Source organism: Dendrobium catenatum, unplaced genomic scaffold (genome assembly GCF_001605985.2).
Source record: "Dendrobium catenatum unplaced genomic scaffold, ASM160598v2 fragScaff_scaffold_716, whole genome shotgun sequence".
Taxonomy (NCBI): domain Eukaryota; kingdom Viridiplantae; phylum Streptophyta; class Magnoliopsida; order Asparagales; family Orchidaceae; genus Dendrobium; species Dendrobium catenatum.
Window position 1 is genome coordinate 15211082 of NW_021319178.1, and position 15554 is coordinate 15226635.

General features: G+C 32.7%; 1 protein-coding gene and 1 long non-coding RNA gene across 3 annotated transcripts in view; one reads left to right on the forward strand and one right to left on the reverse strand.

Annotated features, from left to right (window-relative positions):
* The window catches only part of LOC110103738, a 34071-nt gene that overhangs the window by 3085 nt on the left and 15432 nt on the right, over nt 1–15554 (reverse strand). The window contains exon 2 of the long non-coding RNA XR_003701201.1: nt 9812–9959. This is a non-coding gene — a long non-coding RNA (uncharacterized LOC110103738). The remainder of the gene's footprint in view (nt 1–9811; nt 9960–15554) is intronic.
* On the forward strand, nt 10795–11820 carry LOC110103736 (protein PHLOEM PROTEIN 2-LIKE A2). Of its 2 annotated transcripts, none has more exons than XM_020832552.2 (3): nt 10795–10955; nt 11052–11170; nt 11243–11820. In XM_020832552.2, exons 1-3 carry the CDS (start codon nt 10890–10892, stop codon nt 11625–11627), a joined length of 570 nt encoding a protein of 189 aa, XP_020688211.1. In that variant the 5' UTR covers nt 10795–10889; the 3' UTR covers nt 11628–11820. The 2 variants fall into 2 exon arrangements, with proteins under 2 accessions (XP_020688211.1, XP_020688212.1); XM_020832553.2 differs by having other exon boundaries at nt 10820–10965.

Genomic DNA, 15554 nt, shown 5'->3' on the forward strand with positions numbered 1-15554 from the left:
CTGTTGGCTACTTGCATTTGAAATTTATGTTTTAGAAAATAGTAATTATGCTTTTGCTTCTTTTTAAGTGTGAAAAATGCAATTATCATTTTTATGGAATTTTGAAGGTATCTTTATATTTTAAAATCTATTTTGATTTTTTACTACATCCAACTAACTAACTAATGGAATTTGCATCCATACCAGTTTATTTCATGCTATTTACATACCTAATACTCAAAACATTGATATTATATGTTTACCACCCATATACAACTTTAATATAAAATATATCACTCATATAATTCATTTCTACCATTCACGAGATCCTATAAACTTCAATATTTCATTTCATGCACCCAAATTTGCTCTATGGGTGATAGGCATATAATATTAATGTTTTGAATCCTAGATATGTAAATAGCATGAAAGAAAATGATATGGATCTAAATCCCCCATTTAAAAAAGTCATCTTTTTTCAAAACAAATACTCTAACTTCAAGCAACCGAATGAGCCCTCAAGCCTATTATAAATCTATACTTTGAATTTGTTTTCTTGCTTAAATTTTATCTGATAAATCATTAAATTTTGGTGTTAATAGTTCTGGAGACTTCAAGGAAAGGGCCTTATGCTCTTGATGACATGGTTGCCATGGGTGAAGATGCTGGAAAGGAATTGATCTCCAAGGCTGGGCCAGGCTTCTTTGATTGGTAATGGCTTTTCAGAGCTGAATTGGCAGTTCTTCGGCTTTGCTTTCAAAAATATCAATTCAAGGAGATTTTTTATTAGGCTCTAAGGAGTTGAGATTTATTGTTTTAACTGTTCTATTGTGTTTCTAATGTTTTTAGCTTATTTTTTTTTATAAATTTTGTTTCAAGTCCAGATCCTAGCTATGTATGACTCTGTGAAATATGTTGTCTTGTTTGAAGCTTTAACTGTATCGGCAATAGGCGGTTCTGTGCTAAATAACTTACAGTAGAGATTTATTTGTTATTTGCTATTGAGCCAAATTGCTGATCAGAAGCTTTATCATTTGATCTCAACTGTAAGTTATTTAGCTTATGGTGGTTGGTGGGGAGCACGGTTGGTAACCCCCTATCTCAGGTTTGAATCCTCTCTATTGCGACATCGTCTCTTCAATGGGGTATAGCAAGTGTGAGCCTGATGCTGGTGGGCGGCCTCGCTAGGTTCCGCCAAGAGATAAATTACGCTGTCAAGCGCTCCCTTCAGAGTGGCAGCGGGTAAATTGCCCATATTTCAAAAAAAAAAAAAATCATAGATTTATGCAAACATACGTATATATTTGGTTCTACAAAAATTATCTTTAAAATTGAGCTCCTAATCACTAGATCAAGGTGAGTCATATACATAGATGCACTTTTATTTGTGTGGTAATTGGGGTTGTTAACGATTTGGTTTGATCTGTGTTAGAGGTAGATTGAAATAATATTGATGGAGATTAATTGTGTGTTTGTAATAGTTGCAGTGTTTTATAAAGTGATTAAGAAGTTGTTATAGAAAAAATTCCACTAGTATAACTGTAAAAATTAGTTTTTCATCACAAGATTTTTAAAAACAGTGAGAAAATAATAATAAAATAAAATTTTAATTGATGTTTTAAAAACAAAGCATCAAAAAAATTATTCCAACCAGAGTCTAAGTTGGCTCAAATGAGACTGAATCAATTTTAATTGATTTGAGTAGGCTCAGGTCAAATTGATTTGATTTTGAGTGGGCTTGCTTCAAATTGAATTAGCTTGATGTATAATTAATTTATTTGTAAATTTTAGTTGAATCAAAATTAATTAAAAAAGTATTATAAAAAAGGGGATTTACATACATACCACTTTATTTTATTTAATTTACATATCTAACACAAAGAATTTAGGGAGATTTACATACATATCACTAAATACTATTCTATTTACATATTTAACATCTAAAATTTTAATATTACATATATATCACCCATAGTTCATTTTCATACCAAATATGAGTGATAAAAATGAAATATATGAGTGGTAGGAAAGAAATGTAAGTGGTATATTTGATATTAAAATAATATAGAGTGGTATTCATGTAATATTAAAGTTTTAGGTGTTAGATATGTAAATAGGATGTTATAAAGTGGTATGTATGTAAATTTTCCAAGAATTTAATATTACATTTTTAACACTCATATAAAATTCTAATATGAAATCACTCATATATTTCATTTTTTGTGCTCGGTACTGCTGACATGACGTATTCTGATTAGTCTCTGAACATCGTTCTGAGTCCGGTCTCCGCATAGAATAATTTCTCCAAAAAAACAATTCAAAGAACCAGAAGTAAGATCCTGAAGTACATTAGAAAATAGAGATTAGGTTCCTTAGAATAGCTTTATTATTAATTTTAGAAGTAGAATTTTAGTATAATTTTTTTAATTAAAAATTATTATATTAGAAAACTACTTTAAAAAGAATAAAAAATTTGTCCCAAACAAAGCTTATATGTATAAAAAAAAAGTGATCTTTGAAGGTTACGTGAGTTTTGAAAATTTGCGCCCGACTTTATAATATGGTTCTTAAGTTTTAATTGTCTCATGCTCCTATTATTAATTATTCATCTAAATCATAAGAGAGAACTTTTGATTTAGCTAATCTATAGAAGTTAAGTACTTAGCTTATAAGCAATGATTTATTTATGTTTGAGAAATATATATCGCTATTAACTTCAAAGAGATGGTCAGGTGAATGATGACAAAATCAATCAAGATTCTATGATTATTTCGTCCTAATATATTCTGGACCTTATTCTACTTTATTAGCGAAGCTAGTCAAACCAACATGACTAAAGGAATATTATCTACAGCCATAGGTTACGTCATCTAAGGGGAACATCATAGATATGAGGTGGATATTTATCTAAGAGTATAACTTTAAGCCGGTCTTAGCTAATAAAGAGCTTTGTGTCCTATCAAACTCACCATATTATTCACAACTTAATAAACTAAGCCATTCATGAGCATATGTGCCAAGAGTATTTGAGCAGTAACATTAATCATAATTTAATAGTATTATTTTATCGCAAAAATATCCAAATAGAGGGTATCAATCATAACTATTATTTAGTGATGTTATTTGGTGATTAACACACTATATTAGAGAACATGTAAAACATCCTTACTACTGAGATCTCTTAAGAAAGATTATAGTCATACACTTAATATGATATTAACTTTTTGTGAGTTGAAGTTATTTTAAATATCAACATTGATAAATTATTGTAGAGGGTAGAAGAATTATTACTTTTAACTCGTGCAATCATCTCGAGAAGCATGCCACCATTTTAAAAGGCTAAAAGCACCCAAGTGCATCAAGTACAACAAATTGAGAAGTGTATGAATACAACGAGCAAATGCAACGAAAGTGGGTGATTGCATCATGTAGGAACATAAGAAAGTGCATGAACATATTGGAAAATGTGCCAATACTATACAAATGCAACAAAAAACATACAAGTGCATCAAAAGATTTGTAGGTACATTGAAAGCGTGCGAGTATACTATGTAAATATATTGAAAAACATGCAATCGTATCATTTAAGCAAATTAATAAGTGCTCATGCACATTAAAAAGAGTGTACAAGTATATTGAACAAATGCAACGAAAAAGTGATGCGAAACCAATAGGAATTGCATTAGAGATTATAAAGAAATTGGTTTAAGCTTTGCAATATAAACTAATGTTTCACAAGATTAGATGCTTAGACTTAAGGCCGTCAATAATGTAAAGGCAATTAATTACAAGATAGAATAACAATCACTTGAGAATGATCTCAATCATAAAGATAAACTTAAATATTATAAAAAAGAAATCCCACACTTAACAAATAGAAAAGTCACATTGAGTTTCCCTCACTCAAGCTCGTCTAATAGGGTTAGCGGAAAAGAATCTTAGCAAACCAAGCGATGCCAACAACGTTGAGAAGACACCAATGGTAGTAGCCCAACGAAAGTTCACCAAAGAGGGAGAAGACGTGGGTGGGTACCAAATGTTCCGCCGACTTCCGGGTGGTAGATTCTCTTCAATAGATGATGCCAATATGAATAAGGTGCGATTGATGTAATCTTCTACGGAGTTATCCACTCATGGATTGAGGTTGAAGAAGGTGTATTGATGAATATCCACTAAACTTTGATTGTCGTAGAGGAATCCACAATCCTGATCTGGATCGACCGTGCACTAGTCAAGGGGTGGTTGATGGAGGGAGGCCTTCCTCTTTCTTGGAGTGTAGTTCACGAGGCAAGAAGGTTTCCAAGAGGTGGGAATGAAGAACGGGCGGCTAAGGGAAGAGGGGCTTGCTTTTAGTGGAGTTAGGGTTTGGGTTTGGAGAGGGAAAGTAATACAAAATCTAAAATTAGTTTCAGATTTTAGTAAAATAGTAAAATGGAATTAAGAATTTGAAATTTGAAAATCAAATTCAAGTGAAGGGGGATTAATTAGGAGAGAGGAGGGAGGTCCCATGGAGGGGCCGGCGGTATGCATGGGGTGGGGAGGGATTTGTGGGAGTTAATGAGGACTCCTAATTCATGAAATAAGATTAGGAAGGAAATAATGAGGTCCAATCTAATTGCAAATTAAATTAGATTCAATTTAAAAACTTTCCTAATTTAACGTGGTTAATTTAGGAAAGTATTCAAAATTCAAAATTTGAATTTCAAATATAATGAAATTTTGCCCAAATTATGTAGGCTAATTAGGAAGGTCTTAATGAAGATCGAACTTAACATGGGGGGCGGGGGGAATAGATGCGGCTGGCCCTATGGAGAGGGATTTGGGTGATTTAATTACTTGGAATTTTGTGCCCAAGCAATTAATTAAATCAAAGGAGAAATCTAAAATTAATTTCAGATTTGAGGGATTAAAGGAGCTACCTAATTAGGGGAGGAAATTTGGGGGAGGGATTAATTCAAAGCTATTTGAATTTGAATTTAAAAATCTCTCCAAATTTTGTCATCCTAAATTAGGAAAGCATTCAAAGAAATTGATAGAGGCTAAGGGCGGATGAGGGAGGATGGGCGGCGGTATGGGGGTGGTATGAGGTGTGGTGGTGGCGCCAAGGTGGGGAACGGGAGGAGGAGCCCCGCCCAAGGGTCGGCGGGTTTATGGTGGTGGTCGGGTAGGGGAGATTGAGAGGGGCGGTGGTTGGAGAAGGCCGGTGGTGGTGGGGAGGAGATGTGAAGAGATAAGAAGAACAAGAATTAGAGCCACGAACCTAGGAATTCACCACGGTTGACGGGTATTGCTTTCACCCACCTAGGATCTCTCATGAACTCACTTAGGATCAAACAAAGAAAACTAAATTTCATTTCAATATTCATCATCCCCTCTCATACAAGATGAGGACCTTATATATAGGCCTCCAAACAATTAGAAAAGAAAGACAAGAATGCCCTTGGGGCTACAACTCAAACACAACAGATAAAGGGTACAATCGTCATAACTAATAAAAGAAACACAAATACAAAATAAAAATAAAGACTTCTGAGCAAGGCCGTCGCTCTGCGCTGCTTCTGATGATAGACATTTCAGAATTTTCTACTGATGTCCTCATCAAAAAGTTTATGTGCATTATGTATATTCATCTAAAAGCATGCACATGCATTATGAAAATACACAAAAAAAATGTAAAAAATATGCTAAAAAACTTGCACGACACATCCCATTGTCAAAATCAATATTCGACCTCATGTGCTATGACTAGCATGCTTAATGTTCAAGCATAAAATTTGAGAATACTGTGTGAGCTATCAATATATTGAACTAAAATTCTTATTTTAAAAATTATGCAGTTACTCTTCAAAGTCTACCACTATCTTAAAATTTGAAAATACCTTTTGAAAAACCAAATACACTTGCATGTGCTCTGACCAAATATATCAACTCCTAAATTTGATATTAGATAAAATTAGACGAGTTAAAATACAGAATAAGTTTAAATTATATTCATCTCAAAACATGCAAGTGCATAGTGCATATGCATTAAAAGACATAAAATACAGTGTGTAAACATGCCCTTTAAATCATGTATGAGTCCATAAAAATCAAGTTTTTTTGCATGTGCTCCAACAAGTGTACTATACTTTCAAACATAAATGAGAATACTGCGTGGAAGAGAAATCAAATGAACTTAAGAACATACTTGATCCTATGCAAACAAATTGGCGAAGTTGATAAAGTCGGAAATAATAAAATGAAGATATTTGATATAAAATATCAACCAGAGGAAACCTTAATTCAAAAAAATGCCCCCAAATCCAACAGTAAATCATTACGAGCTTAAATCTCGAAAACATATAAAAAACCTTAAAGTTTCACAACATATATAAACATTTCAAGTGAAAAGCAATGCTAAAGTAAAAATTCATCCACCATCTGTAATTGGTTGATGAGGATGATAAATTTAAAAATAACATCAATTCACAAATGCAAATATCTTATAAAGCATATAACTATAATTTATTCTCAAATAGTTTCTAGTTAGTAAGCATTTAATCGATAATGTTGCCTCCAAATGACATCATTGATAAACGATTATAATCAAGCCTTCTAACCAGATGATTTTACCATAAAATGACATCATTGAATTATAATCATAAATACATCACACAAGTTCCCTAATGACAAAAAATTTCATGAGTAATAAATCATAGGATGTACTTAATAGGGCATAAAATCTTTTGTCAACTAAGGCCAACTCAAAAGAGTTCGCTTATACAAACATTCAACATATGTCTACAAGATTCTCATAGATGAAACAACCCATAGTTGCCTACAAGGAGCCTCCAGCCAAATTGGGCCTGGTATTTATGCTGACAAAGACACAATGTAGACCAAAGTCTATGTCTCTATGACAACTAGATATAATGGAATAATATGATCATGATCGAGTTCATCATCCTCCTCTTACCATCCACTTTACATTTATGCTGGTAAATTTCTCAATCCAAAATAAAATTTGCTGCTACTATACGCTAAATACTTAGTTTCTAATGATTAGCTTTAATCAAAAGTTTTTTCTAGTCACCATAAGGGTAATTAACTATATATAAGGGTTTGCGTCTATGAGAAATTTGAAATCGTATCATAAAATCATCATGAACTGAGGGCGAAGTTGTTAGGTAGCATCTTATCTGCAACATAAAAATCTCTTAGTAAACTCAAGGCATAAATTTTTGGAGCGCACATCTAAGTAAACCTTAGAAAAGTTCACACTTAATTTTAAGGATATCAAACATATATTATTATATCAAATAATTTGTTAAGATGTATATGTTACATGAGAAAGCTTACAACCATTGAAGCTTAGATGGTTAAAAGAATTCAACAAGTGGAATAATAGCTCAAAGTCGTCAGAAAAGTCATAGATTATACTTCATTTTATATTTTCTTAATACATATATAAGAGATTGACAACTAAGCATGTTCATGGATAATACATTTATTTTTCAAATCTCACTTAATTTGGAATTGAATTGATCAACTTCATAAGGGAGGGAACTATGGCTTTTTGATTAATTTCCAAATATTTATAATCAAAACAAATAAAATTAATGCTGAAAAACTATTTGCACCACTTACTTCATTATGACAACATATGCAGGTGCATGGTTTCATAATTTTATCACATTTATTCTTTTCTTTTGCATTTTCAAAGATCAGTTGAATTCCTTAATTATTTTTGTCAGATCTTCTTATAGTGTAATAAGATCAAAGTCTCTATCTACCCAGTCGATCATCTATATGTCCTGGGTAGAAATGGATATAACGGCTAGTTTTTGCAATAACTAAGCGGAGTTTTAGGCATACTTTCAGGCACTAACCGACTAGTTTTTGCACAGATTTTTATTTGGGTTGATGGGCTATAAATGCTGAATATATTGTATTTACTTTTAATAAGAATTCTTTGTTGTAAATAATTTAATTCACATTCTCATCAACCCTTTCTTAGCCTTGGAGCTTTTTCTATGATTTTTTTCTTGTTATGTAAAGGATGGCTTCAATTATAAATTTTTTTAAAGAAATTATTGTCATATCAAATTTCTCTTTATGATCACACTCTAAAATACCAAATTAACAACGGCATGATAAGCTCCCTTTGGGCTATGTTGTCATGCATAAAATGTACGTTTTATTGAATCATAAGTAGACGTACAACAAAGCTCTAGTATTCCCTATTCCCTAATGACTAAGACTTTGTTTGGAACGGCTTTCTTCACGCTTCTTAAAGCATCTTTCTAATAAAAAATTTTAATTTTGTACTTAAAAACTGCTTTAAGAATCAGCAAAAAAGCCGTCTCAAACGAAGCCTAAGTCTACGAGTAATGAGTCATATGCACACTTGATAGGCTATACAGCCCGCTTATATGATCAGGGTGGGTCTTGAAATTATCCCATTAAATAAATATTTTTCCAGATCTACAAGGTCTTCTTAGATAAAAACAACACATAATTACCAACAAGAATCCTTAATCAAATGGAGGGTCAACTAACCATCTAATTAAGTAGATTTAGACCTATAATAACCCAAAAGATTGAATTTATCATTATTTGTGGTCTTGGCATATCTATCCTCTCCCATATAATCACAATAGATTTAGCAAAATGAAAAATTGTATTGATGAAGATCATTTAACTTAGATGCTAACTTGAATGACAAATTTCTCTCATAATTCAGAGAGATGATTAACTATGAGAACTTACACTCAGAAAAAAATCTCAAGCTCAAAATTTAATTGTTAGAGAGTGAAACTTTTTTAAAAGTATTTTATCTGTTATCTTATTCACCTCCTGAAAAGTATTGAAGATAGGGGTAATAAAATTCATTCGATGATAGGGGTAATAACATTGAAAAAAATATTGGAGAGTAAACTAGATACTTTTGGCATATAAAACAAAGGGCTAAGATGAATTAATAAATGATTATAAAAAATTAATATTAAATAATAAAAAAAGAAATTATGATAAATTGCGAACAATAAAGGCAACAATATTGAAGATAAATATTACAAAAATAAAATAGAATGATTTTGACACAAATAAAAACATAAAGATGTATCAATATGATGAGTAGATAAGAAATATTATTGAAAAAATAGGATAAGTTGAAGATAACAAAATAAAAGGGCAATAAAAAAATTATAAAATAAAGTTTATACATCATAATAAACTCAACAAAGAATGAATGTAAAATAACAATTAGTAAGACAAATATGAATAATTAGGATTAAATTGATGATAATAATAACATATTAATAAAGGTGGGCATTGACAAAAAGATAAAAAAAGACATTAACGGCTATGAAAGCTCACTGGCGTATAATTGTCTGGCTACAGAGGTCTCATCCTCCACTAGCGAAGTAGAGACTTTTTTTTTTTTTTGGTTCTCCATCAATTTTATATGATGGTCTTTTCTTAGAGTACAAAAATCTTTACCGTCTCTTGGAAGGACTAAGTTCATTTGATGTAGTTGTATGAATGTTGTATTTTTGTTCTTCTATAAGGAAAATGTTGTTTTTTTTGTTCTTTAATCTGCTATTTTCAGTAGACGAATTTAGCCATTCTTAACATTGCATCGTCATTCTTATCATGTTATTCTGCTCCAACATGACAGAAGGAATAAAGTAAAGCTTTCACAAAAGTTGTCCAAGTGAACCTATGGTTATATTTCTCTTTTCTGAAGAAGAAAGATCTTCACTTTCCATATATTTATTCAATGAAAATGAAGTTAGGGAATAAGATGTTGGCAAAGGATTTTACCGTTTAATAAAACTCTTGTGATCCCTACCTTGCATGTTGTGTTCTGGATATGTGCCATGGCGCCTGGTGAGCTGTAAATCATTTCATGTAGAAAATTCATTCAATGAAGAATTCTGATTGAACTTCTCCATAGATGAAAACTTTCACTTGTATTTTAGTAAATACATGCTGTGAACCTGCACGTAAGCATCCCAGCTTTGATTTTGTCTAAACGGTCATGAATAAGAAAGTACGATTATAGATTCAAATCCAACGGGTATCAAAATGTAAAAGGATATGAAAGAAAGGAAGGGCGACATGAATTTGAACATGTAGCTGGTCGTGGAACCGGCTACATGAATCCTTTTTTTCCATTGTGTCCTATTAAAAGTCAAATTCTCGTTTAAATCTAATAAAGAAAGATCATTTCTAATATTTTCTGACCAAGTCTTTTTAGGTCTACCTCTACCTTTCTTAACATAAGTCAAATCTAACACATCTACTTTTCTAACTGGGTCATCGATCGGAAGGCCGACGATGAAAAAAATATAAAGCTATTAAGAAATAGGAGCCACAATGCATGCCAATGTGTACAAGGCTTCCGGTCATGGAGCTATTAAGATGGAGGTTGATGTATGCAGTCCAACTCATGGATTGTAAATGTTATTTCCAAGGTACATAAGAGCGAGTCAGTTGTTAATTAGAATTAAAAATATGCGCATACGATTTTAAATGGTAAAATTATAGGCATATAACGTTTGTCTATAAAACAAATACGCACCAAATGTTTTTCTTAGTTGCTTGTGCCAATCAATATTCCAATTGCATTTAACAAAGACAATGTCAGCTTTCAACTTTCCATATCAGCCTTGCCTCCATGTTGAGCAAATTGAAAAGATTCAGGAATTCAATTCTCTTTTTCTCTTTACCAAAAGCAAAAAAAATTCCTATTTCCAAAGAAGCTAAGATGGTCCATATCATAAGGTTACGTCCCCTAAATAAAAGGAAATTTCATCCTAAGTGCCCATTAAGAATAGTATAAATAGAAGGCTTAAGAGAAAGACAAAGAAGCAAGAGGTGAGTAGTCAGAAATTGTACAAGAAGAAAGCCAAGAGAGTCAGTTCAACATGAGCCAAGGTGTAGCAAATGCAGAGAAAATTCACCATGGCCCTCACTGGAATGGGGAACACAATGTTAGCATCAGTACAGTGAATAAACTTTTGCTGATTATTTTGTAGTTTATTCTTTATCAAGTTTGCAGAATTAATAATCTAACCATACATGTTCAGGAAGAATTCTTCAAAATGGATAAGAAAGAAATTCATATCTCCTCAAGAGCCATGAGAATCACATGGGGGAACGATTGCAGATTCTGGCAGTGGACTAATTTATCAAAAGATGAATCATGGTACATTTGTTTTTTATAATTACTTGTATTGCTGCAATGCATTGGACTAACAAAATTTTACAATCATCCAAGCTTTGGCTTAGGAGCAGAGCTAATTCAGGTAAATTGGATAGAGGTGGTCAGCTTGCTTGACTTGGAAAAAATTCGCCTAGATCCTATGAAGAACTATGAAGTGATCTACATAGTAAAGTTCAAGGTTGATGCATTTGGCTGGCATTCTTGCCCTATTATATTTGAAGTCTCAACCCCGGATGGGAAGAAGAGAAGAAGGAGCGAGATCTTGGACTATTACAAGAAAAATGGCCATAACTGGCAGGAGATCTACGGTGGGGAGTTCAGCTTAGCTTCTTCCAATCTAATGGGGAAAGTTGAGTTCAGTATGAAGGAGGTGAAGACTGACTGGTGGAAAGGAGGCATAGTTCTTGAAGGAATCAAAATAAGGCCCAAGGTTGCTTGATCAATTTTAGTTTAAATCATATTTCCTCATATGTTGAGGGCTATAGTTTTAGAGAACTATTAGGAGGAGATTGCATTCGGAAAGATGATGCGTACCACTACTTATGAAACGTCTCCTACATTCATTTTCTATTCACCCATGAATTCATTAATCCAAACTATGATTTGCTTTGAGCTTTGGGCTTTCACATCTACGAAATTGGTTTTATTTTTTATCAAGTCATAAAAAAGTTGCTTCTTCTATTTCTATTATTTACTGTGAGCGTATAAACTTATCCTAAATAATCAGGATAAGGGTATTTACAGCTTCTACTATTTCTAATGATTATGATGATAATGATCGTATTTTGGAGTAAAATATAGTTTTTCTATCTAAGAGTAAGTCGTAAAATTTGTTGGTAATTGAGAAAGACCCTAAAATACTCTCCCAACAATTCGTATGTGACCAATTTAGTCTCTGAATATCACATTTCTCAAATTTAATACATCAACTATACAAAATTGATCTTACTTGATCCATCAAGTAGAAATTAACATAAATTAGGATAAAAATTGATGTTAATTTAATCTATTAACTATAAAATTGATTCCAATTTAGATCATAAGGGATCATTTAGGATTTAGGATTTAGTATGTATAGTCACACGACTAAATTAGAGAAATGTGATATTTTGGGCTAAATTGACTACATACAAATAGTATGAGAACTATTTTGAATTTTATGCTTGTATATTTTGTGTGAGTTGAACATCGGTCCCTCATGGTAAATGAAAATTTCTTTGGTAGACATAGAAGAAGCAAAAATATTATGATAGAAGAGAGAAATAGACTAGTTGCATATGACCATTTTGATGTGGGCTAGAACACATATAATATGTACGTAATTAATGATAAGGGCATTCAGCATGTTAAGCTCAATGTTTAAATATGATTAATATATATATATATGTGTGTGTGTATGTGTGTGTTTTGTTAAATGTCTTACAAAGATAGAGCCAGAATTCAAAACTCCTTTTTCTAGGTAATTTTCTGTGTTTGTATAACATCATAAGATTCCCTTTGATTATCTTCATTATAAATAATGGGTCTTTTCAATACATAAAACTCTCGCCAATATGAGGATCTATTTGCCATCTTTTCATTTAAAATTTCAATTTGAACTAAAGTTTAATTAGAATAATGACATGCATGATGTGCTGATTAAATAGTTATTGTAAAATTTTAATTACATAATGTGTTATATTCAATTTTTAAAGTAATGATCTCCTCATGTTATGGTTAACTTTTAAATGTGTTTAAATTAGAATTCAAAATTGTGCCTATTGACATCCATACAAGACAACCACCTTAATTAGTGCCATAACCCTAATCTCAGAGATTTTGTAGGGGGAAGACTCATATACACTATTAAAAAATAAATAAAAGACAGCATATACACTATAGCAAATTTGCATTTTATTAAAATTAAATTATTTTTGTTAGACTACATAAATACTTCGCAAGGCATAATTAATGCAAGGAAATCCTTTTTGTTGTACTTTTATTTACTACTTCCTGTTAAATAAGCGTTGGGAAGTGAAACACGCAGCGAACAAAAACAAGAAAAAGAAAATGCAACAAAAATAAAGAACACTTGAATTTAACGTGAAAAAACCTGAAACTAAAAAAAAAAATCACATAGCCAAACCACACGAATAAATTTATTATGAAAATTTGGGAGAAATAATACATATCTCTCTTCTCTCTCTCTCTCTCTCTCTCTCTACTTGTCTTTCTTCACTCTTGCATCATTATCTATGAACAAACAAAGAGAAAACATATTAAAACCACCAAGGGAAGCAACCCTTAATGAAAACCTAGAAAGAAAACTGTCAGCCCATCTCGCAGTGTCATGGCACTAGATTTGGAGCACTGTGGCACTCAACTCCCTGTTTATTGTCTGCCTGACAATGCCGCAGCTCCGGGGTCTGGAGCACTGCAATGCTCCGCTCTCTAACTGTCTCCAAGAAAACTACAGAGCACAACAATGCTCGAGTACACAATATCGCAGGGTTGTACTATTATACGAAAAAAAAAATTCAGGTGCAAAGCACCCAAACCCAAGCAGGGGGAACCCCTGCAACCCCGCAGAGAGCTCAACAAACTAAATTGAGGTCCGAGACAACAGTGCAACAATAAAATAAATCAATGTTTTATATTTAACTCTTAACATAACTTTTCTTCTATAAGCCTAAAATGAAATCTACTCTACATTTATACTATTTTTGTGGGCTTCGAAAATTCATGCCCCAACCTCTCCGCAGACCCTTTTCTTTCTTTTTCTTCGGGTCGTCGAGGAGAGCTTTAACGCTTAAGTTCCGAGACAAAATTTCAGAAGGCAGATTCACTACAAAAAAATTTTGCCCTCATTTTGCAAGGACTTTATGATCTGAGTTCAGGTTTCCTATAGGCGCAAGCCCCTATATTTAATTACCCTTCCTGATAGCTAGAGTAAACTTTCAATTAAGGCTAGTCGTCAAACATATATATAATATCTGGCATATAGTAGGGTTTAGGTATTTGAACATTTAATATTTAAATTTAGAAATTCACCATCGTGCACATAAAACGGATGGTGGGGAGAGTGATGATGGACCCGATCAAGATCCCATGGTTCCGTCGTACCGGGTCATCATGACCTCTGATCTGCTTAGTTAGAGGAGGTAGTCGACTCAACCTAACAGAAGGATCCTTGTCAGCAGCCATGGGTTGCTTCAACCAAAGGTACCTCGTAGACCTAGGGTGTACACTTGTCGAAGGGGGCAAATTTGAATCCACCTTAGCTAACAGATGGCTTTATGCCTATCAATTATATCTTATTGATTCATATCTCAAGAATTTGAAGCTATTGGGGAACTTGCGTGCTCTGATCATGACTGTAATTTAATGGTACCATTTGACGGCAAAATCACCCGGTTCAACGAGTCTCCGCCATAACCGTTTACCTGTGGTGCAATTTAGCAATGAAATTATCGGTTTGGTGTCATTTGGCGGCGAAACCATCAGTTAGAGGTCATGTGCCACATTTTTATTAGCAAGAGACATTGAGAATAAATCCTAGTGATATTATTGATGGGGCATTGATTTTTGTGAGCTAAAGTAATTTTCAAATTTGTCCACCTCGACAAATTGTTGCAGAGGATTGATGGATTTTGCTTTAAGTGTTTAGTGTTTTATTTTAATTTTAAATATTTTAGATTTTTTGTGATTTTTTAGTTTTGCATTTTTATGGGAATTTGGGAGGCATTTTAAATGCTCGTGGTCTCCTCCAGTTCATATAAACATTCAACACGGCGATCATCGGGGTACTTATGGGCAATTTTATTTTATTGGTTGAACTTTGTCGACTATGCCGACTTGCCAATAGAGAATCGGGTTTATTGTCGACTTTTCCCTATATAAGTGAATTTTCTTTATTGTATATTTTTAAAGCCTAATATGATTGTATGAAACAAATATCCTAGTCGATACTGTGACCGTACATTAGCTTGATAGTTTGAGCCGTGTCGACTCATATTTATTCATATAGAAGGACCATGCTTAGACTTAAATTCATTTCTTAACCCGAGCAAAATCCTCAGACGTCACGTGTGTACACAGAACACGCTCGTTGGGCTCATGCGGGTATAAGTATTTGCATGCATTTTGAATAATGCATTTGCATAATGTATTTGCACGGTGGTTGTATGTATACAATATAATATATACATGCATCATATTTATATGTGTGTGCATGTATTGATATTTGCATGATGTATTTGGGTAATGATTTTATGTATGCAATGTAGTGGGGGCGCATGACATATATGTATATTCACACGCATTTAGATTCTTGTATGTGCGTTGACACACAAATAACGCATTTGCCTATTTGCATGTATATATATAT

Bases quoted from the DNA above. Each gene is read 5' to 3' on its own strand.
- LOC110103736 (XM_020832552.2), top strand. From the start codon at position 10,890: ATGAGCCAAGGTGTAGCAAATGCAGAGAAAATTCACCATGGCCCTCAC. The intron at 10,956-11,051 runs GTTAGCATCAGT...ATACATGTTCAG, and splicing joins ACTGGAATGGGGAACACAAT to GAAGAATTCTTCAAAATGGA. The intron at 11,171-11,242 runs GTACATTTGTTT...CAATCATCCAAG, and splicing joins TTATCAAAAGATGAATCATG to CTTTGGCTTAGGAGCAGAGC.